This window comes from Erpetoichthys calabaricus, chromosome 5, assembly GCF_900747795.2.
Source record: "Erpetoichthys calabaricus chromosome 5, fErpCal1.3, whole genome shotgun sequence".
NCBI classification, from domain to species: Eukaryota; Metazoa; Chordata; class Cladistia; order Polypteriformes; family Polypteridae; genus Erpetoichthys; species Erpetoichthys calabaricus.
In genome coordinates this window covers 11,141,073-11,162,897 of record NC_041398.2, presented here as the reverse complement: position 1 = coordinate 11,162,897, position 21,825 = coordinate 11,141,073, and the positions used below count along the sequence as shown (strand labels likewise).

General features: G+C 41.6%; 2 protein-coding genes across 3 annotated transcripts in view; both read left to right on the top strand.

The window, feature by feature from the left end:
* The window catches only part of LOC114643681 (tripartite motif-containing protein 16-like), a 488,218-nt gene that overhangs the window by 360,677 nt on the left and 105,716 nt on the right, over window positions 1-21,825 (top strand). The gene's annotated exons all lie outside the window — the stretch shown is intronic.
* LOC114644391 (tripartite motif-containing protein 16-like) overlaps window positions 7,920-21,825 on the top strand; it is a 119,622-nt gene continuing 105,716 nt past the window's right edge. The window contains exon 1 of the mRNA XM_051928006.1: window positions 7,920-8,535. Within this exon, the coding sequence (XP_051783966.1) occupies window positions 7,957-8,535 (579 nt within the window). The 5' untranslated portion in view covers window positions 7,920-7,956. The remainder of the gene's footprint in view (window positions 8,536-21,825) is intronic.

The following is a 21,825-nucleotide window of genomic DNA, read 5'->3' as shown; positions in this document are numbered from 1 at the left end:
TGAGCTTTCCTGTTGGAATGAGACTTGTCTAGCTTGTGGACATCGCATGGTTGTGCCCAGCAGCCTCAGGGGTCGGGTCCTGCCATGGCTCATCAGGGCCACCTCGGAATTGTGAAACTAATGCAATGCTGCAGGGACCTAGTCTGGTGGATTGGCATTGACCGTGACTTAGAGGAGCTGATGCACAACTGTGCACCATGTTTAACAAGTGGTAAGACTGGCACCCCCACCAATGCCTCCTCTCCAACCCTTGGCCTGGCCTGATCAGCCTTGGCAACACATTCAAGTAGACATCTGTGGCAAATTAAAAGGTGTGCCACATCACCAACGCTTCTTGGCAGTAGCAGACGACCTCCACACAAAGTGGCCAGAGGTCACTCCCATGGGCTCAGTCACAGCGGAGTCCTCATTGGTTTACTGGACACACTGTTTGCTCGCTGGGGTTTACCAAAATGCATTACAACAGATAATGGTCCGCAGTTCACATCTGCTGTGTTCACTGATGTTGTCCAAAACCGGGGTGTACGCCATATTAAAACATCCTTTTATCACCCCCAGGCTAATGGAGGGGTTGAACGCTTTAATCAAAGCCTCAGGGCTCACCTGTCGCAGGGTTTCTCTTTTAATGAAGCACTGTCACCGACCCTGCTGCATTATAGAGCTGCTCAGCATGTTACGACTGGGGTGTCCCCAGCCAAACGTATGCTAGGCCGTGAGCTTGAACTACCCTGGCATAGACTTCGTCCCCTTACAACTTTGTCACCCACCAAGTCAGCCGAGTCAAATGTGCAAAAACGACAAGCAAAGTCCCAGCATGATTTCAACAGGAAGAGGAGAATACGGATTCCCAATTTCAAGGTGATGAACTGGGTTAGGGTCTGCCACCCATGTCGCTCTAGCAAGCTTCACTCCTTCTGGTCATCACCCCTTCAGATTAAGAGCCAGCTTGGGCCTGCAACCTTTCAGTTAGTGGATGGGTCTCGGTGGCATGCCAGCAGGCTGTGCAAGGTGCCAGCCCCTTCAGGATCTGATAACTTCATCAAGGGCAACCCTACCTCAGATGACACAACTTGGATGTCCCAGGCCCCCCTTCTTCTTCCCCTGAATACGGATCCTCAACTCACTGCTAGCAGTGGAACCCCAATATCTCGAGCAGCAAGACTGCGTTCAAGGCCTGCCCGCTTCCAAGACTTTCTAACCTCTTTTCACACCTAATTCAATTGGTGGGAGAGGGGTGGGGGGGAATGTTGTATATGATTGTTTAATGGTGCTTTTGTCCATTGCTTTATGTTTGGGTGTTGATTGCTATGGTCTGCGTCTTTTGAGACGTATGACGGCCAGAGGGAGGGGTGTGATCTAGAGGTGTGCTGTATGGAGAGTTGGTTAAACAGGGTTAACAATAAACAGCATTGGAAACGTTATTCTGAGTGTGTCGCTACTTCAATCTAGAAAACACTACACCGTGAGATAAAATATACGTCAAATTCAAACATTTCTTTGGTTTTCATTAAATTTAAGCAATTAATCGATTCCAGAAGTGCCGTCTAACGGTAAGAGAGAGGACTGCACTTGAATTCTGATGTCTGCTGACGGCGGACAGGCCTCTCCACGTGACATACAGTATATATACAGTAACACAGCACGCCACCGGGTCGTCTACTTGTCACTCTGTTGTCACTCTCAGCAGCTCCTCTGTCAGGTTTTCTGCAGTACGTCTCTCAGTAAACTCACAACAGCCCAGAAGCCAGGATGTCATCTTAAAGTTTCCAATAAAGTGACAAGTGACAGACACGTATGAGCAGGTCGCTCTGGATGTCCGGCAGTCAGTTGTCAGGCAAACTGCTGGAGCTTTTTTGACCCTGTGTCGCCACAATGCACGCTCCGTGTTATATAGTCGTGGAGTAATTGTTTGGGATGAGGTTTATATACTGGGGAGAACATACATGGGGTTTAAGGCTGAACTAAAGTTTTAAATCCTTTGTCCACCACAATGAAAATGGCTGAAAGTCACGGGCTGTCATTTTAGCAGCTCCACATCGACACTTATCTGTCTGGCTGCGGTCAATTGTTTAGGAATAAATGTGCTTATTTAAGTTTGAGTGGCAAAAGGCTGTGATATACCTGCAGTTTTTGATAAGACTGAGGATGGTGCAGTAGAAGTTCTTGGCTCAAAGCAGGACACTTTACAAGGGTCAGTGGATGGCAGCCTGAGGAGAGAGGACGAGCTGGACGGACGGCTGAGCGCTTCTTAGATGTCTGTGCAGGTTTGTTGCTCTGACGGATATTTTCATTTTACAAATTCTGCACTCAGCTTTGCAGTCTCCAATATCAATGAAAGTGGCCAGATGCTGTTTCTTTTTCAATGTTCGCTCATTTCTTCCCTTTTTCCCGACGCACTTGCATTTCAATCCTACTGCATTTCTCTTCGTCGCTTTGTGTACCTGGACTGTACCACTAAACTCGCTGTCTTCGAGCGTCTGCCCCCTTCCTTCTTTCACATAATGGTATGATCCAAGACTTTCTTTACTTGTGATTGGCCTCGTGGTGTGCCCATCAAAATAAAGTCTCGCCTCTGCCTGCTTGGATTCTCTGCTGCTGAAGTTTGGGCTCTCCCGACCGGAGTCGGCTCTACTCGTTCACTGCAAAGAATCGGCTCTTAGAGGCGAACGACACATCACGACACGCGGTCATTTACACGAATTCCACATACTTAATGGTAGAAAAATCACAACAACAGTTGCAATAAACGAGGTTTTTTTTTTAATAAATGGCTTCATCTTCGATTTCCATTTTTCTTGGCGAATCCCTTTTAGATATCTCGCTCCACAGGTTGAGCCACACTGCTGTAAGGCTAAAATAAGAGGCAACTGTGCCAGTAAGCGGCAGCGCGCAGCTTCACTGATGAGGGCCAAACTGCGGACAACATTGACACGGAGCTTCATGCTTGAAAGAAGTAAAAAAGACAAGCCTTTAACAACTGACTAAATATGCTAACAAATATGATCTGCATTAACTTTATTTATTATCATTAGGACATACAAAGAAGCACTGGCATAAAAACCTACATGCTAATCTGACATATATCTGGGTGTGCTCGTATAAAAGGCTCACTCGTCTGTCAGGGCTAAGCTGCTGCTAACTTCACGGACATCGATGTGCAGTGAAAGGTCCGTAACCTTCAATAATCAGCTCTTAACCCCAATATACAGTGGCTCAGACTAGGTAGATATCAGAATGCGTTTTATTTTACTGTTATTGCCCAAAGTATTACTGAGCCCTAATAAATGTAAATGCCATTAAGTGCTTATATGTTTGATGTGCCAGCCTAAGAGCCTGCCCAGTACTCACACAGCCAAAGGCCCTGCCTGCAGTTTGTTTGTCTTCTGTCAGTGAGCGGCTCAGCACCGGCGTTCACAAAACAAGATCTGCCTGTGAAAAGGCTGGCAGGCCAGGGCCCTTCTGCTGAAATAAATGGTGTCCTTTAAAAGTTACCTCAGGCCTACACTTTACAGAGCTAATAGCAATAAAACTAATAATAAAGCATATTGATCCCTAATCAAAATTCTCAACATTATCCACCTTAATAAAAGGAAAAGTGTCTCTGTGTCTGTGTATCTGCGTGTCAATTGTTTTCCTATGTCTCTCTCATTCCAACAGATGGCACAACACAAACATTTGAAGTAATAAAATTAATGGCATTTGTCACTCCAGCAAATGGTACATCACAAATACTAACACTGCTTTTAGGAATCCAACACCAAATGGTGTGTAACAGAGACATCATGTTAAGTTTGTCATTCCAACAGATGGCACATCTCAAACATTAAAATGGCTTTTACAAATCTCATACTAAATTGTACAGTACATCCCCAAATTTCATGGGGGTTACGTTCCTAGAGCACCTGCAAATATTGAAAAACCACGAAATTTTGGAAGTGGTTAACAAAATGCCTATTTTTATAGTTTAAACCCTAAATATGCCCTCAGATGACTTTAATTTAATTTCATACTCATCTTAATACATTACCTAAAAATAAAGAATGTAAAGGTAAACCTGCATACTGCACAGTACTGTACTGCTATGTCTCCCGCAGTGCTAGAATGTAAAATCCCGATGTTACTGCTATATGTACTATAATTCACACAAGTGCGTTTTCGTTGCCAGAAGCCTTAGAAGGTGCCGGGCGTTTCAACAGCATTTTGGGGTTTTAACTCTTAAACTGCCACATACTTGGGGGTTAATGCCTCCCTGGACGCCAAGTACTTTTTTGCTGCACTTTAAGTAAACGTCACAATTTACAAAGAAAAGTTAAATTTTAATGGAACACATTTTTTTTCATGCAAAGAGCATCACAATTACTGCACCACTGATCATTATACACTCTGCTAATGAACTGTAAAAACTATTTAATAAACTACTTGAACAATATGTACAAAGTGCAAGTGATGCCATGGATGAAGTCACCGAGCCAACGGCTCTTGAAGTGCTGCACTCGAGCACACAGAGGTAAGCGCTGACGCTGGCAGGCCAGTCTAGTGCAGCGGCTCAATGACAGGGACAGCGAGGCTGCAGTGCTGCAGGGTGTCACACTTGGGTCACAGAACTGCACAGAAACACAGGAGATTGTAGAGACAGGAACTTTATTCAAACACTTCAAACAAACAGGTCTCTTTCAGAAGTAAAACGAGCTCAGTATACAGTTAGTTATCGATTAAAGAATAGACAAACATCATAGGGGAGCACAACGGGAGCAGAGGATGTCTGAGGGAGGAGAGAGAAACAAAGCAATCAGCCCAATAGGACAGGTGCTGTTCAGGCTTTTAAGTAAGCGTAGAGTCACACGAGAAGCATATCACGTGACAGAGCAGGCACAAGTAAGCCCAGCAAGTAAGAGAGCAATGTGAAGGTAGTCTATCAGCGTTTTTTAAGAGGGTTTTTTAGAGGAGTGTCCGTGTCTTCTAGGGGTGCGTTCAGCCCCCCTGCTCACAAGGGGCTGGCAGTGGTCATGAACTGGCTGCTCAATGAATGTACAGCACTGACTGATCAGCTCCTGTGTGTTCACAAATGGCACTTTGAAACGACTATAGCCGGTTGTGGTGGTTTAAGGGTTAAGAGGAACAAAACCAAAAACACGAGAACACTCAGCTGGAGATGCATCACAGCCAACCAGCAGCAAGGAGAAATGAATAACAGTATATCGGTCCGGTGCCACTAAGATTCACACCGTCGAGAAGACAGCGATTTATTTTTATGGTGGAGATTCCAGTGACGCAGCCAGCATTGGGCAGACCCTCACGCACTCACAAACAGACAAAAACAAATCAAAGCGGTAATCAAACAGCAAATAAAGAATGTAATGAAAACAAATGAAAACAGCGATACCACCCCTGTTCACCTTACGGTGATTACACATTAAATACAACAAAACAAAAACAAAACACACACAGTAAATCATAAAAAACGACAACAGATGAAATGTAATGATGAAAATAGAAAGTCCAGAGATCTGCACGTTGAATGGGAATGTAAAGATAGTCCTACCGCTAGTTCATGAAATGGTGAGGATGGGTGGACAGGTTCAGGAGCGCTCATTTCTTCACAGGATGGCCATGAATCCACTTACAGTCCTCATGTACACAGGCAGACAGCAGACAATCCAGACGTACAAAACGATCAAAGACAAAACCAATAAGTACAGGTAACCAACAGAAGGCAGGCAGACAGACAGGAACTTGAAACACAAATTACAAAAACTTTATTTTGCTTTTGGTCACCGGCCCCCTTTTTAAAAGCCACGCTGACATCCTTTGAGCCCAACAGCCCCAGCAGCCACAGCAGAAGACCAATCAGAGACACTGCAGGGACTGCTGGGAGTCACGGTTTCAAATTCTATTGGCTACTTTCAACATCCCAAGCTGCGTTTTCTTCTACAGTTGCTTCCTCTTTTCTCTACAGCACAGGATTTCCACGAAAAAAGCCATAAAAATTGTGGTGGATATTTGTGGTTTCCACTAACAATCATTAGATAGGGTCTAAGGAAACACCTGTGAATGAACTGCGACGTTGCAGGGGTCTAATGTATATAACAGAGACACACACATTGCATTTGTCATTCCAACATTCTATACATTCCATTACTACAAATGTTTGTAATGTGCCATCTGTTTATTAATACATGAAGTACATTCCAACAGGTGGTGCTCTGCATATGATAACACTGAGGTCCATGCTGATCACTTATATTTCATCCCAGATTATTAAATGACACATTCCTTTGACATTTCTATACTTTTTCTTTATTTCTTGAGTGACTGAAGTAAATATTAGAGCAACGGATGTTGGAAATGACTGCTTTCTTGCCGAGGGTGTTATCAACACTGAGAGGTGGCACTTGAATAATAATAATAATTCTTTATATTTTTATATTGTTCTTCTCACTACTCAAAGCTCTTCTACACAGTGAGTGGGGAGCCACTTCAACCACCACTAATGTGCAGCATCCACCTGATGATGTGACGGCAGACATTTCTGTGCCAGTATGCTCACCACACATGAGCTATTAGATGGTGAAGTGGGGAGAGAAACAGTTAGCTAATGAGAGACAGGGAATGATTAGGGGGGCACAATGACAAGGCCTTGGAGGGCAATTTAGCAAAGACATCTTTATGGAGGACACACAGGGATCTTTAATAACCACAGAGAGTCAGGACTTCAGTTTTACTTCTCATCTGAAGATCAGCACCATTTATACAGCACAGTGTCCTCGTCACTGCACTGGGGCATTGGGATCCACATTCAGACCACTGGGTAAGCCCCCTATTGGCCTCACCAACACCTTGTCCAGCAGACACCCAAGCGTTTCCTAGATGGTCTCCAATCCCAGTACTTGCCAAGCCTGAATATGCTTAGGTTTGATGTAGATGACCTGATCTGAAGTGCATGTGGTGTGTCTTCTGGCTACAGAAGAGCAAAGGGGGCAGAAGAAAGACCACCTTGGCTGGGAACTGGCAGAAAATCAAATGTTATACGAGCCGTCATGTGTCTGAGAGACATCTGTACATTTGTTAGTGTTGGTGACAGCGAGTCCCAGTGTGGGGCACTGAGAAGTGACAGGCTGGAGGGGTCACTCATATGTACTTAAGTGGAATGAGTCTGAGGTGGGCTATTACAGAGGGACTGGCATCAGGGCATCACTTATACCCAATTGTGTGTGACTCGGATCTGTGTGTGTTAATCGTAGGGTGCAGGAGTAGACGAGCCTGTTCAACAGACCTGATTAAGTCTCACAAATCCTGAGATAAAACGACTTGAATAACCAAGAAAATCTAAAAAACTGTGTGTGTGTGTGTGTCTGTGTGTGTGTGTGTGTGTGTGTGTGTGTGTGTGTGTGTGTCTGTCTGTCTGTCTGTTTTCAGTTTTTAAGATGTTTTCATATTTCTACTGTCCTTACGTTTATTAATGTATCATATTATTCTGTTTATTAAACTGAGTGGGCTTCAGTTGGGGTCTTTACTGGATTATCTGATAAATTCCTGGCATGGACAAAGAAAAACACAAACATTCATTAATGATAAGCAGGAGATGAGAAGTTATTATGGGATGGATAATTTGTTTAATAAAGATGACTAATATATAGTCTGATTTGCACTTCAGTGTGTAATAAATGAATAAGAAATAATGATGAGAATGACACTTTAGCAGACCCCCTGTGACAGGCCATCTCTTCTCTCACTTGGTGGTCTTCACTCTCTGAGCTCCTGTCTCACATTAACTGTTCACCCTCAGTGTCTCCTCAGATGTTCTCTCTGTCAGCTCTCAGCTTTCTCTTTAAATCTCCTCCTCCTCCTCCTCCTCCTCCTCACTGAGCTCAGACTAACTTTCACTTTCATTTCTTCACAAGTCACTTCCTTGTTCCTATGACTGATTCTCTCTGCCTGCCTCTCCTCAGACTGACGATGGCTGAAGCCCAGCTGTTTGTGTCACAGGACGAGTTCACCTGCTCGTTGTGTCTGGACACCCTGACTGACCCCGTCACCATCCCCTGTGGACATAATTTCTGTCTGAAGTGCCTCTCAAACTGCTGGGATCAGAACCAAGTGTGTAGCTGTCCTCAGTGCAGACACACCTTCACCACAAGGCCTGAGCTGAACAGAAACACTCTGCTGAATGAAGTCACCAAGAAGTTAAAGAAGACGACTCTCAGTTCTCCTCCTCCTCAGAATTATGCCGGCCCTGGAGACGTGGAGTGTGACTTCTGTACTGGTAAGAAGTTCAGAGCGGTGAAGTCCTGTCTCACCTGCATGGCCTCCTACTGTCAGACTCACCTGCAGCCTCACTATGAAGTAGTGACACTGAAGCACCACAATCTGGTTGATCCTGATAGAAATCTGAAGGAGAAACTCTGTGAGAAACATCAGAAAAGTCTGGAGATATTCTGTAAAACTGATGATTCCTGTATCTGCATGATGTGTGTGGTGACTGGACATAAACATCATGAAATGGTCGAGCTGGAGACGGAAAGAGAAGAAAAGCAGGTGAGTGATGTTTAGTGTTTAATGGAAACTGTTTGAATAACTTTGAGTTAAGGAATTTGTACATTTAATGTGACAGAGAATTCTCTTCATCTCCAGTAAAACTCGATTATCTGTCACTTGATTAACTGTCAGGACTAAATAACAAAAACCCAAAGTTGTGTACGCCAGCGTCTCCTGATTACTACTGCGAGTTCTGCACATTGGAACAACAGAAATCCCAGTGTCCGTTACGTACCTTCAGCTTTAATGGCGGTTTGTAGCTTTTCTCTTTTGTTATAATTAAACTAAACTACTATACATTGTTATGGCCTATCAACATATGTGTGTGGTGTTTGAACTTATTAAACGTTTACGAAACAGCAACAGCTCTTCAAGTATTGCTTCAGTGACGGAGTAGGAAGGCAACGAAGTGAACGATAGAAAGCGGGATGCTGAAATAATTGATAAATGTGTTGAAAATGAAAACCAGTGACGGTAACGTTATTCTGTATTAATGTTAATGGTCTTCTGCATTGTCATTTTCTTTCTATATTCTGTTATATCAGGTTGTGTTAATATATTGTGGTGTGCAGGCAGCTTGTGATGCTCTGTATGGGGGCAGAAAGGGCGGAAAGCTGTAAGTGATGGGACTGGCTGAGGGGCTTCTGTTCTGTGAGGGGCAGACAGGAGAAGTGAGGAGAGAAGAGAAGGTGTGGAGCAGGGAGTCAGGAGACAATAAGCAGGAGTGTTTGTGTATCAAAAAGACACAACGAGAGTGGCAGGAGATCAACTGATCGGTAGGGAAAGCTTTCTGTGATTGTTTAGGAGGTGAGCTCAGTAACCAAATAACAGAGTGTAAGACAGGACACCGCTTGTGAGGGAACGAAGACTCCACGTAAAACATTGAAAACTCCAGGACCTCTGAGATGTATTTGCTTATTACACTAGTCATTACAATATTATATAAATTAATTCATTTTGTTAATATAGTTTTTTACGACTGTTCGCTACACTAATCTACTGTATGTCATTTCTAAAGTAGCTGCTCTGTTATCCGTCTTTTCTCTTATCCGTCACAGCCTCAGTCCTGACCCCTGACTGATAATCAAGGTTTTACTGGACCTTATAAACCTGATGTTTCAAGTCCAGAGCATTGGCTGCTGGAGTCCATCCTGGTGAGACTGGTGCAAGTCATGAAGCAGCTCAGGATGAGATTCCCAAGATGGCCCACAAACAACTGAGTTCTCTCCTCACAGCCAGCTGAGTTTCTTTCTGCTCTGATCAGTTTCTCTTTTGAGTTTCTAAGGCAGTGGGAGGCCAACTATAGCCTGCTGTCTAGAAATGTCCACTGGCAGGGGTGCGAGCGTCATGTGGGCTACACGTAGAAATGTCTGACATTCGGACCCTCCTGAGGTGTTCTTAACAAGATGATGTTACAGTTGGCTGATGTCAGCGTAGTAAGTGAGCACACAATGTCATCCTAAACGTAATTCAATCGAAGGTCTGACACATCGATAGACACACTCTGTACTGCTGACACTTACACGCTGAGTGTGCTTAGCTGCTTGTCTGCCTTTGTGGTGTTTGTCCATTTTTAAAGAATCAGAGTTTGCATTTGGCTGATCTCAGGGCTGTTTAAGAGACACATTATTGTCACATGTCAGTCTGTATTGTACTCCAGAGTAAAGTCTACGATTCTTACAATAAGCTCAGCTCAGAAATGTCAATATACTATTCCTGTGTAGATTTTCTGTTTTTAATGATATAACTCATCAGAATCTTCATTAGTGATTAGACATCATGTTATTTAGTGGAGCAATAAGGACATTTTGAATGTCAAACCCCTGAGTGATAATCCCACCTAATGTATGATTATGACAAAGACTCTGAGCTTTCATATTTGGTAAAACCCTAACAAGTCCAGCAGGAGTGTAAAGAACTTACTAGAAGTGTAAGTTTGACCATATAAGCCAATTTCAAATCCCCCATCACTACTACACAACCTCAATGTACAGTTGTTATAATATGTTTGTTATAATATTAAGTTTAATGTCACTGTCTCTGAGCACACTGTTATGGATTCATTCATACAGGCAGACCAAGTATGGTACGCAGGGGCTCAGCATTTTGAATTGCCGAGCCAAGCATAGGACTACATAGCCAAAGACAACTGGAGGATTGTATAGTCAGCCTAAAGACAGAATACTATACTTCTGTCCTCTGTCAGCACAAAATCCTCTTTCCTTGTTGGGAGAATGAGAACTGCATGTAGCCATTGTGCTATTCCTGTATTTTTTGAAGGTGGGGTTTGAGTCCTTTCCTGTCCTTGTTTGGAGACCAGAAAGAGAACCTGCACGTGGAGCAACCAGAATATAAGGATGGTCCTACTGCCAATACACTTTGAAGCTGATGGACGGAAGATTATGTCATCCATCTGAAAAATCCTTACAGCATGGTGACGAAAGATGGCAGACTGCGTAGGTCAAGACTCCCACACCTTGATAGAGTCTGTCATAAGCTTCCCGTCTGTAACCGTGTAAATCCGTCAGTAAAGTAAGCTAAAGTATATCTTTTCTCTCATGTGATTTTTGTACCGCCGTAATCACTATGGGAGGGATATCGCTTTTTATGTCATATTTCTATATTTTTCGGTTACTTAACATGCCACAATTTCAAAAGAACAATTTCCGGAGAACTAATGCCGTATAAGGAAACAACAGTAAGTTCAGATAAAGACACTTAACTTCAGTCCACCATTTGGTATTTCTTCAAATAAAGGACTTGTGTCACATCGGCTCTGCCAGGTCTCAGTCAGTGACACAAATGTGGCTGAGTCCTCGCTGGAATATTAAAGAGCTCGGCTCACAGGTGAACACACGTTTAGAAACCAACATCTTAAACAACAATGAAGTCTATGACGTTGCCTGATATTTGTCAGTTTAATATGAATCACGTCACTAATATCAACATCTAATTTTTGATCTCTTTCTGTTTTCTGTTGTTTGGCTATCACTTGATTTGGATTGATTTACATAAATCAGTTCTTCAGATGTCCCTGAAAGCAGACATGTAATTGTAGGACAGACTGGCACTGCTTGGTCACAAGTCTTTTTCTTAAGCTGCCACCGCCTGCCCCTCTTTTATTGACTCGTACCTTCAGCTCAGATGTCAGTTCACTTCACCAGGACTCTCCTGACAGTTTTGGGTGTCATCTGATCAGTCTGATCAACCACAGCAAATGTCACCCAGCGATGTCTCAGTGTGTCACTCTTTATCACTTTGTGACTGAAGAAGGAGCCAAAACTCAACTTGATGACCAAACACTTAGCAGGAATTAGCAGTAAAAAGGTTGGATTTCTGTTCATCCAAGACACCCACAGCAGCAAGTCCACTCCGTCCTTTATAACCCTTTGTAAGCACTAGAACTCTGATCTCTGCCCCTGGATTATCTTCTGCCCTGTAGTAAGACCCTTATTGTGGCAATCACAAAGGCTCAATGATCTTTTCTGCTCCAAAGGGTAACGTAGTGCCAGACGGTACGAGCTGAAGACCCCTGTAATGGAGTTGAACGTGGGGGTCTCATTCAGTCCTGACAGAATAAAGGAAAGCAAGGTGCACAAGTAAGAGAGACCACCTATAAAATCTTTAAACATACTGTAGGAGGACATCAACCAGCAGTTGTACATTTTGTTGCCACTAAAAGATAACCAGTAATGTGAAACCTCAAAGACTTTAAACTGAAGTACAACTCACAGTCACAACGAGAAAAGGCCAAGAGAGAGAAAAGAATCTGTTAGAAGAAAGTCAAAGCCAACTGAATGTTGTTAAATGTGTGACAGAGGAAGCTCTCCATGGACACAACAATCTGGACAAAGCATCACCTCCACCTGAGTGACCATAAACCAAGTCAGGAGTTCACCTGCTCGGAGTCTGAGAACTTCTGACTGGGACTCGGTAGTTAAGATAAAGCCAGGGGGTGAATTCTGGGAGTTGACATCACCATAACTGTGTGAAGGAGAAGGCTGTAGCTGTTGTGAGGGTCTCTTCATAAATTCATTAAGAAAACTAAAGTGGACTTGAATCAGTTGAGAGCAGTGTCTCACACACACAGAGGAGCTGTAAGGGAGTGCAGACAACCTGTGAGGAAAACCAAACTGCCATCATAGTGCTGACTCTAGAAACTTAATAAGTAACTAAGAACTGAAGCAGAACTGAGACGAGAACATTTAAAAGCTGCTTCTGAATGAATGATGTTTACTGGGAAAGTTTTTGGATAAAAATTATGATGAATAAAATCACAAGTTATGTGCCTTTCCTATAAGAGCAAGAGAAAGAACCAACTAAGGTAACACAGACTCATGTTTGGTGTTGTCTGTTGATGTCGTCTGTCTGTATACACTTGAATACATACATCTTCAGTTGTCCTTATATTAGAAATACATTTTATTTTTCGACTGTAACTTGTCCCTGGTACAGTTTTCATGTTCTCATTGTCTTCATGTGGGTTTCCTCCTACAATAACAGACATGAAGTTTAGGTGGACTGTGGCTTTGGCACATTAGCTCTATTGTGTGTGTATTCAACCTCGATCTTCTTGTTTTTCCTCTCTTCTTAGTGAATCAGAAATAGGGGGCTCTCATAAACATGGCCTGTTAAAGCCCACTGAGACACTCCTTGGGTGAGTTTTGGATATCCAAGAAAAGATAAATTGTGTTCATTCCAGTGTGAGGTGCACAGAGTGAAGAGTAAAGCAGACAGGCCTGTTCCTTGTGCTGCTCCAGTGTTGCTCACACAGTCCTTGAGTCTGCCTGACAGATAGTCCATCATCAAGACACCACAGGCTCACCCACCTGCATATCTCTCAGCTGACCCCTTAACAGGGATGGCTGGGTGGTCTTGAAGGCTCTGGTGAAACCAAAACACATAAACATAATAAACATCTCTCTATTATAAGAGACGAGACGTGATCTTTCTAAAGAGACTTTTTGGAATTCCACAGAGACAGAAGTAATATCCGCTAGATGGAGACTAAGGCCATTTCGAAAGTCTACAAAAATGATAGTAAAGATTGCATTCATGCAAACAAACGGAAATTATTACTCGGTGAAATAACATAACAGTGAAAACAGATTGAATATATTGTTTTGACTGAAACTTTAAGTCAGAGACTTGTAGATTGCCTAATTGGTGTTGCCATCAGGGAAAAGTAGTGTTTCTTCAAATTAAACAGGCCTCTCCACGAGAATTAAAAGATTTGTGGTTTGGTGAATGTGAAGTCCACGTACGCGGTCACACTTGGGTCACAGAGTGGCACAGAAACACAGGAGATTTTAGAGACAAACGTTATTCAGACACTTCAAACAAACATAACTGTCTTTCAGGAGTGAATTGAACTCCGTGGGTAGTCAGAGGGGACAGTTCTGTCTCTCAATTACAAGAATAGAAAATCTTCATGTCCATAGGGGTGCGCCTCGGAAGCGGGGCCCCCCACAGGAGCAGAGGATGTCTGAGGGAGAAGAAAGACAAGGCAGTGAGACAAAAGGACAGGTGCTGTACAGGCTTTTAAATGTTTGAAGTGCCACACGAACCAAACCTGCGGGTGGGCGAGCGAAGTGAGCAGGGGGTGGAGGTCACTAGTTTAATTAAAAATAATAATCAGTCACCTAAAGAAAACACCTGAGGTAAGAAACATACAAAAATATAATTTATGAGTTTTAGAATTCTTTTAAGTTGCCATCTTCCTGAATTCAACAGAATCGTTTGAGTATTTCGGTATCTTACTTTGACTCCAGAAAATGACAACAGCAGACAACGTCCTCACATGTCTGACTCAGGATATCAAATGGCCTTGTAGATCCCATAATTACTGACATGACGTGTTTAAGTCCTCCTGGCCTTTCACCAGTTTCTTTACTGACACACTCCAGTTTGTTTTATTATTTTTGGTGTTGTGTGAACTTCACATTTCCCAGTTTGTCGATGTGATGTCTTCTAAACGTCAAGAACTAACTCACACACCAGTGTGCCATCAAACTGTCTCCTGTATTTGACGCACTCTTCAAACCCAAAGTCAATCTTACATCAATTAAATTAAACCTTTCTTTTCATCTTTATTGATATTCCTGTTTGTTAAATTAAATCTAAGTTGTGTCATGAAATGTCTAACAAATGTGTTGTGAAAATATCAGGAGTCAGAAAGAGAAGAAGAAATCACAAAGTGAACGTGAATTCTGATCTGACCACGCGTGTCCTCTTGTGTGTCCAAACAGAAACAGCTGGGGGCGACACTGAGTAACATCAAGAGGAGACTTCTGAAGAGAGAGAAGACACTGAAGGAGATGAGGAGGGCGATGGAGGAGATGAAGGTGAGTGGAATAGGAAGACAACACTTAATATGAAACAGAGGAGAAATAAATTAGAACTTGAAGAGCAGTAGAGCTTCACTGGTGATGATGAGTAGGGACATGAAAAGGTATTGTTAGAGAAAACGTTGTGTGGTGTCCTTCATGGCCTTTCACTGTTGACAGAATCCCAGGTGTTACTCATTGGAGACTCAGACAGCATCACCATAAAGTCCTCTGATATTCCATCAGCTGCTGAAAGGAGACTTAACTCTACAGTCAAAAACTCACACTGAAGGTCGACGCTGATGTTCTGAATTAGATCAGCGGGCACAATGTCCACTAATGGTCTAAGTCAGCATTTCCCAAACTATGGGTCGCGAGCGAATATTGAGTGGGCCCTGAAACATAAGACTATATTCCGACCGATCGGGCTAACAGCCGGACGTCTTTTGTTTTTGTGACATTCTTTCTCGCGTTGTGTTGTGTTCGTTAGCGTACGCCCTTATAATCTTTTTAAAAACAATTATTAACGTTTGAATATAATAATGGAAAAGTGGTTGAAACGGATAGCAAAAACTACGTCGCCGCCGCCGGTTGATTGTGATGAAAAGACAGAAGATGTTCTTATAAATGACAAAAGTGGCACTGAGGCTGACTTCCAAGCTCCCTCAACGAGTTCGCATGAATCGAAACGACGGAAAGTTGTAAGAAAATATGACCCTGAATATCTAAAGCTAGGATTCACTTGGAATCATGATACGATAGATCCGCGTCCTCAATGCGTGATTTGCTACGAAATATTAGCGAACGAAAGTATGCGCCCAAGTAAGTTGACGCGTCATATAGAAACGAAGCATTCCCATTTTACGAATAAGCCAGTAGATTTTTTTCAAAGAAAATTGTTGGATATGAAATCTTCAAAAAATATTGTTTCACATTTCATTAATATTAATGAAAATGCTGTATATGCCTCATACCTCATTAGCTTAAGGATCGCCAGAGCAGGAAAGCCTCATACCATTGGCGAAGATTTAGTGTTACCATCGATTAAAGATGCTGTTGGAGCGATGTTTGGGGAAAAAGAAGTAAAGGAAATCGAGCGCATACCACTGTCCAATAATACTGTTGCACGACGAATCGACGAAATGGCTGAATGGGCAGAGGACGAATTAATCCGGAGGGTAGTTTGTAGTAAATATTATACGCTACAACTAGATGAGTCTACTGACGTGCAAGGCCTATCTCAACTACTTGTTTTTGTGCGTTATATATGGCAAAACGACGTGCATGAAGATATCTTGTTCTGCAAGCCAATTAGTCGTGGAACGGCCGAGGAAATTTTCAATGCAATTGATTCCTATATAAAAGAGAAAGGTTTACAGTGGAAGAACTGTTTCGGTATATGCACTGACGGTGCGCGGGCTATGTGCGGGAAAAATAGCAGTGTCGTTACAAGAGTTCTTAAACAAAGCCCCTGTGCTTTGTGGACACACTGTAGCCTTCACAGAGAAGCACTGGTTTCAAAAGCATTACCTAATGATTTCAAAACAGTACTAAATACAGCTGTGAAAATTGTAAATTATATTAAAACAAAACCCTTACAAGCACGTTTATTTCAAAAGCTGTGTGAAGAAACGGGTAGTCTTCATACATCTCTTCTTCTGCATACGGAGGTACGTTGGTTATCCAGGGGGAAAGTACTGACACGATTAGTGGAATTACGCAATGAAGTTACAATTTACTTGGAAGGAAAAACTGAATATATTGAATCTCTACTGGACAAAGAATTCATTCTCAAGCTCACATACTTGGCGGATATTTTTTCGAAATTAAACGAACTCAATTTGTATTTGCAAGGTTCAAACGAATCAGACATTTTTGCAGTTCACGATAGAATTCGAGCGTTTATGAAAAAGCTTATGTTGTGGAAAAGTTGTATTGAGGATGGCAAGTATGATTGTTTTGAAACTCTTGAAACTTTTATTATAGAAAACCAACTGCAGCCAAAGACGAACATACTGTCTGCAATTTCCACTCATTTATCATTGTTAAAAAATAACTTTGATGCCTATTTCGGGGAAGAGATGAAAAAGCTCGACTCGTTGAATTGGATTTGTAACCCATTTCAAGACCGCCTACCAAGTAGTATGTCAACAAAAGCAAGTGAAGAACTCATTGATTTATCAGAAGATACGTCACTGAAAAATAGTTTCAATCGCAAGCAGTTAACGAAATTCTGGCTCTCAGTTGCTGGGAACTATCCTTGCCTGTTTGATGAAGCTATAAAAGTCCTCCTCCCCTTCAGTACCTCATATCTATGTGAGGCCGGATTTTCGGCTATGATCAGCATTAAAACTAAATACCGAAATAAATTGGACCTATCAAACTCACTGCGATTAAAAGTAACTAAAATTGAAGTTGATGCTAAAGCTGTAATGACAAAAAATAGGAAACAAATACACCCTTCTCATTGAAATAACAGTCCTTGTAGGTATTTAAGTAATAAAAAATTGTAACTTAAAGTTGTTTTTTTTCTTATTTGAAAAGTCCTTCATTCATATTGGTGACGCTTAAATTTCCATAGTGACTGTTTGTGAGCTAAAGTACAATATATGTTGTCTGTGATGATAACAAATTAATGTCAAATGAAAAAAATACTTTAAACAAAATAAACAGCCCGAACAAATAAGACACCATTAAGTAGTTCCGCGACTCGCTACTAGGGAATCTGAGCGTTACCAATATTTTATGCCCCCTTTTTAAGACGGCTAAGAGATGGGTCCCGAATTTGGCAGTTTTTGTTAGGTGGGTCGGAGCCCAGTCAACTTTGGGAACCACTGGTCTAAGTTGTTTTTATTTTAAAAATAGCATTGCATACAATCAAGTTCAACTTATACAACAAATGACTTTCAAAGTCAAAATAAAAAATAATAAAAAAAAATTAGATAGTTAAAACAGAAATCTAAACAAACAAAAAAAAATGCAAAAAATAAAAAAACTACCAAACAGGATTCACACTGCAACCCAAAAAAAAAGAGAAGAGCTGAGAACTGGGACAAAATTCCTGATAATTTCCAAAAATAAATAAATAAATAAATAAATAAATAAATAAATAAATAGAAAGGCAGAATTTTCTCTTCCCCTGCTATGATTGCTTATTTTAAAGTTTTATTAATTAGATTTTGACATATTTTATAAAGGTTTTGAACAGATCTTTTAAGTGAGAATTTGTTTATTTAATGTCAAACATCAGTGACCCAGTGACTTATCACAGGTGGGCTGGGGGTCTTTAAGTTCAGCAGGACAAGTCCACGAGCTCACAATGTGGTCAAGGCAGTTACAGTCAATGTGTCCTCCTCCACTTTAGTCCACTCTGGCAGGCCACCAACCACAGCTGTTAGTGAGTTAGGAGTGATTGTGACCCCACGGCTGTCTGATAAAACATTCAAACATTTTGGCCCTAAATGATGTTACCTTGTTGTCCTCCCAAAACATGCTGCCCAGTGAGGCTGGAGCTCAATTGCCATACTCGCAGGTTGGATTCTTGCCCAATTTTAAATGAGATAAATGTGATCCATGAAAGAGTCGAAGTCAGATGGTTGAATACTTCACACATATGGAGCTGGAGTGTATTCTATGCATGACTGACTTCCACTCCTTTTCTGAGATATTCATTAAAAAGTCCTTTTCCCGCTGTATCCTAGGACCCTTAAAGGGGAGATTCTTTGAAATGTTTTTATATGTTTCTGAGATGCTGTCTGACTCCTCAGGACTCATCAGGATTTCATCTGGAAAGGAAATGGATGGGAGGTTTGAAATATTTTTATATGTGGCTGAGATGCTGTTTGACTCCTCAGAACTGATCAGGATTTCGTCTGAAAAGGAAATGGGTGGGAGGTGTGGAAAATTGAGTAGGTTTTTTGGGTAGATTTTTGTTGTCTGTAGCTTCTGTAAACTTTGCTAATAATGGTGGAGCTAACTTAGTTGAAAACGTCTTTATAAAATTCCACTGGTTGCCATCAGGGCCTGTTGTTTTCCCACTTTGGAGTGAGTTTACAGCATCCAGAAGTTCTGAGAGTTTCAGAGGTTTGTCCAGTTCCTTGTCAGTAAGTTGTTGTTGTATTTGCATTACATCAAAGAACTCCTCAGATTGTGTCTCGTCTTCTTTAAACTGAGTAGAATATAAAGACTTATAGTACTTGCTAAATGTGTGACTTATATTTTTAGGCTTCATTACTTTATCTCCAGTTGTGCTGGTAATTTCTGTAATTGCGGTGCCAACTTCTTGCTTGTCGATTGCTGAGCTAAGATCTTATTTGCCTTCTCTCCATGTTCACTGTAATGATGTTGTGATTTAAAGATGAGTTGTTCAGGTTCTTTTGTTATCAAGAGGTTACGTACTGATTGGAGAGCCTGTGTTTCCTGTAAAAAGCCTAATTTGGAGAGATGGGATATTCTTGATTTTTTCTGGAGATTGTAATGGTCTTCTCTTCTTCATTCTGGTATTTCTCAGTTTTATTAGTCTCCACAAATTAAGGGTCTCCACTGTCTGAGTGAGTGCAGACTTTACATAATGTACACCTCCAAACATTATACTTTAGCTTTAATATTTTATCACAAAGGACAGTAAGGTTGTCCAGTTGTGGCATCTGCTGAATCTCAGATCCACTGTCCTCCATTCACTTTCCATGTGGAGTTTACCCCTTCTTCCAGTATCTCAGTGGGTATCTTCCAGTTATTCCATATCTTCCACCACATCCTCACATTTCTGTTTGGTTAATTATCAGAAACCCCACATTGGCTTCCATTATGATCACTAGTGTAGCTCTGACCCTGTAGTCAGTTGGCAGACAGTCTAAGGTAGCACACTCTCCGATGCCCAGTTCTGCCAGGATTCATTTATGTGAAAGTTCTCATCCAGCAGACACAGAACTCATCACACACATTTCTTTGCCCAGACAGACCAAACATATCCAACCTAATTTATTTAACTCAGGCTGCACATTAAACAGACCAACACCATCGAGTGTATAAAGTACTAAACACAGCCGGTCCAAACCAGTGGGGTGTGTCATTACTTCAAAGAAAGTAGGTGGGCACAATGTGTCACTCAACACTGTGTAGTCCAATCCAGACGCAGAGGTGACAGCTGAAGAAGTACAAATGAAGTAGAGCCAACCTCACAGACCGACCTTCACTTCGGTTTATGGTTCTACGCTCGTCTGCTTTTGTTGTTTCCTGCTAGCATTCCTGCTTATTACTGATGCATGAAATCCCCTCTCTACACCCATGATGACTGTGACATTTTCAGCCAGGATTCCTTCCAATAGATGTTGTTCATAGTCTTGTTTCATGTCTTTTTTGTTTATTTATTATTGTTAATGTTGATTTGGTCGCGTATCTGCTTTAATCATTTTATTTACTATTTATTTTATATGTGGCATAGGCTGAACTTCTAATCACTTTGTCACTACTGCTCCTCAGCTTTATACCAAAGTCTTTAAATTGTCCTACAGTACTGGTGGTCTGATCCTAACTCTCATAACTGTTCACTTAGAACTGGACACATGTGACAATGACAACTGGATCCTTTCTTCCCTACTCCAGCCAGGAGCCTATCCACCCAACCATTGAGGTTTTCCACATGTGTACCAAAAGGCAAAACACCATATGAGACTCTCTGTATTTGGTGTAAAGCTTCATCTAAATTACCTAATAATAAATCCCACATTATCATTTCTTGCTCATTCTAGTAGCTGGTTAGGAGGTGACCTTTTAGTACTTCTCATCCTCACTTTCTATTACAGAGTTTTGTGACTCACTGTCCAAATGTGCAAAGTTCTAAAACCAGCAGAACACCTCCAGCATTGGGGTTGGTGATCCTCAACAGCAGGCACCTTTTACCTCACATTTACATCCCATGTAGAACACCCCACCTGGTGTTATCATACAAGTATGAGCCATAGTTACAATAGCAAATTCATTAATGTATTATTGTGGTATTTCCCCCTACTTGCCCTTTACCTGTTTTCTCAAGGATAAGTGTTCTCGTCAAGTTCGTTATCTGGTTGGTCTACTGTTGCACTTTAAGATGAACACACACATACATAGCAATACACATACACACAGACCCTAATCACAACAGTGCCCCATGAAGGACACACACACACTGATTAACCTCTAACACTTTAAACCACAGAAGTACTTTAGGTATAACTCAGCCTGTCACTCAGCACTTCAAGAGACTTACTTATTATCGGCACGAACAACATACGATGTTTTAGTGATTTCTCAGACCTAAATATTACTTTTGGTCTACAAGAATACATTTAAACATACAAAGATTCGGCACTCTTGACTACTGGCCATTTATCAGCCAAAAATAACTTCTTCTCATACTGTCTCTACTGTTGAGTGGAGCTCCTCACTCTCAGCCTTATAAACCTCGCAGATCAGATATAATGGCAAATGTCCGTGGCTGCTCCAGGTGCTCAAAGAAATCTAACTTATTACTTCAATCACTCTAGACATTAAGACAAAGCATAGAAAGTTATAAGCAGCATACTATTTATTACAAGAATAATAATAATACCACTGGAACAAAAAATACTAGAAAATAGGTACTGATAGGAAAGTCTGAATATATAAAGTCTTTAGAAAAAGCTTACAAAAAAGTTACAGATGACAAGGATGAATGTCCCAGGGAGGTGTTTGATTTAGTAATCGATGTTCGTGATGATTTTCTGACGACCAGTGATGTGTTTGTTGCTATTTTCTCTTCTCCTGACATTGCTTCCAAATGAGGCATATTTATTATTAGCAAAATACCCGCACTTCGCAGCGGAGAAGTAGTGTGTTAAAGAGGTTATGTAAACATATATATATATACACAAGAAAAGAGAGAAATGGAGAAGGCTGAAGGAGTCATGGAGTTACTGGAGAAGGAGATTGAAGAGCTGAAGAGGAG